Genomic DNA, 2,500 nt, shown 5'->3' on the forward strand with positions numbered 1-2,500 from the left:
TCATCCCCGAACTCTCTACCTCATCCACGAACCAGGAGACTCGACCACGAACTTTCTACATCAACCACGAACCAGGAGACTCAACCACGATCTCTCCACCTCAACCACGAACCAGGAGACTCAAACCACGAACTCTCCACCTCAACCACGAACCAGGAGACTCGACCACGAACTCTCCACCTCAACCACGAACTCTCCACCTCAACCACGAACCAGGCTACTCAACTAAGACCCATTTAACTCAGCCGAGACCCACCCAACCACGAACCAGGCGACACACTAGAACCAGGAGACTCAACCACGAACCATTTAACTCAACCACGAACCAGGAGACTCAAACCACGAACTCTCCACCCCAACCACGAACCAGGAGACTCAACCACGAACTCTCCACCTCAACCACGAACCAGGAGACTCAAACCACGAACTCTCCACCCCAACCGCGAACCAGGAGACTCAACCACGAACTCTCCACCTCAACCACGAACCAGGAGACTCAACCACGAACTCTCCACCTCAACCACGAACTCTCCACCTCAACCACGAACCAGACGACACACTAGAACCAGGAGACTCAACCACGAACTCTCCACCCCAACCGCGAACTTTCTACCTCAACCACGAACCAGGAGACTCAACCACGAACTTTCTAACTCAACCACGAACTCTCCACCTCAACCACGAACAAGGAGACTCAAACCACGAACCAGGAGACTCAACCACGACCTCTCCACCCCAACCGCGAACTTTCTACCTCAACCACGAACCAGGAGACTCAACCACGAACTTTTTACCTCAACCACGAACTCTCCACCCCAACCACGGACTCTCCACCCCAACCGCGAGCCAGGCGACACCGAGCCCCTGCAGAAGGACGGACGGCCGGAACCCCCGAGCATTTCCGAAAGAAACGTTCCGAACGCCACGGCAGGGAACGTAATTATGGCCGTCACTTGAACGGCAAGGGAATTTAATGGCGGCCGTACTGAGGGGCTGCGCGTGATTGACAGCCAGAAATGAACGATTAAATGATTGCGCTGTAGCCTCGGGCGGTCCGGGTGGGGGGGGGGGGTGGCGAGGGCGATACGGAGGCTGGGGGGCGGGGAGATGGGGAGAGGGGAGGGAGGTGGGGGGGATTGGAAGAGGAGAATGGGAGGGAGAGAGGGAGGTGGGGGGCAGGGAGAGGGGAGGGAGGTGGGGGAGATGGGAAGAGGAGAAAGGGAGGGAGAGAGGGAGGTGGGGGAGATGAGGAGAGGGGAGGGAGGTGGTGGAGATGGGAAGAGGAGAATGGGGGAGAGGGGGAAGGGGAGTGGAGAGGGAGGTGGGGGTGGATGGAGAGAGGGGTGTGGGAGATGGGAGGGAGTGGGTTTTGTGGGGAAGAAGTGAGTTGTGTTGGGGTAGGGTAGGATGCAGGGGAGGGTGTCGGTGGGTTGGTGGGGGAAGGGGGCAGAGGAAGCGGCGAGGGTGGGTTGGTGGGTGGGGATGGGGTGGAGGGTAGGAGGAGATAGGGTAAATGATTGAAGAAAGGGGAGATGGAATGGAGAGGGAAGAGGAGGACGAAGAGGAGAGGAAGGAGCGGAAGGGAGAGGGAGAGGGAAGGGAGAGAAAGGAGAAGGAAGAGAGGAAGGGGCGAGAGGGAAGGGAGAGAAAGGGGAAGGAAGATAGGGAGAAGAAAGAGAAGAACAGGGAAGAAGGACAAATAAAGAAGATGATGAAAGAGAATAAAATGAAAAAGAAGAAAATAGGGAGATGAGGGAGTTAGGAGTAAGAGAAATGAAGGAGGAAGGAAAGGAGAGAAAGAAGAAGAAAGAGAGAAAGAAAAAGGAATAGAGAGGAGGGAGAAAGAAAAAAGATAGAATCAGGAAGAAGGCGAAGAGAAGAGAAGGAGGAGAGGAAGAGAGGAAGGGAAATGAAGAGAAAAGAACGTCGATCGGATACAGGTGAGGAAGCAGACGAAGATAGAAGAAGGAAATAGACAAAGGAAGAACAGAAAAGAGAACAGGAGAGAGAAGAAGAAGTAAAATCAGTTAAAGAAAAAAGTAGAGGAAAAGAACAAAGAAGAAGAAGTAAAATAAGTTAAAGAAAAAGAGGAAGAGGAACACAAGGAAAGAGAAGGAGAAAGATAAAAGGGAATAAACAACAAATGAAGGAGAAACGAAGGGCGGTATTCGCGAAAGGTAAAAAACTCCGGAATTTTCTCTCTGACTCCTTGCGAAAGTGACCTTAACGCCTGATTTTTGTGTAGGCCGAGCTTACGCGTACGGCAGCCGTATCTGATCTCTCGAGGTTAGGCGTACGGCAGACGTATCTGATCTCTCGCGGTTAGGTGTACGGCAGCCGTATTCGATCTCTCGCGGTTAAGCGTACGGCAGACGTATCCGATCTCTCGCGGTTAGGTGTACGGCAACCGCATCCGATCTCTCACGGTTAAGCGTACGGCAGACGTATCCGATCTCTCGCGGTTAGGTGTACGGCAGCCGTATTCGATCTCTCGCGGTTA

At 53.4% G+C, this 2,500-nt stretch overlaps 1 protein-coding gene across 1 annotated transcript in view; it reads left to right on the forward strand.

The window, feature by feature from the left end:
• The window catches only part of LOC138862445 (apidaecins type 73-like), a 1,741-nt gene extending 801 nt beyond the window's left edge, over positions 1-940 (forward strand). Inside the window, exons 3-4 of the mRNA XM_070124843.1 lie at positions 1-216; positions 330-940. The exon at positions 1-216 is cut by the window's left edge and continues 363 nt beyond it. Coding sequence (XP_069980944.1) covers positions 1-216; positions 330-940 — 827 coding nt within the window. The remainder of the gene's footprint in view (positions 217-329) is intronic.
• The last annotated feature ends 1,560 nt before the right edge of the window (positions 941-2,500 follow it).

This window comes from Penaeus vannamei, chromosome 8 (assembly GCF_042767895.1).
Source record: "Penaeus vannamei isolate JL-2024 chromosome 8, ASM4276789v1, whole genome shotgun sequence".
NCBI classification, from domain to species: Eukaryota; Metazoa; Arthropoda; class Malacostraca; order Decapoda; family Penaeidae; genus Penaeus; species Penaeus vannamei.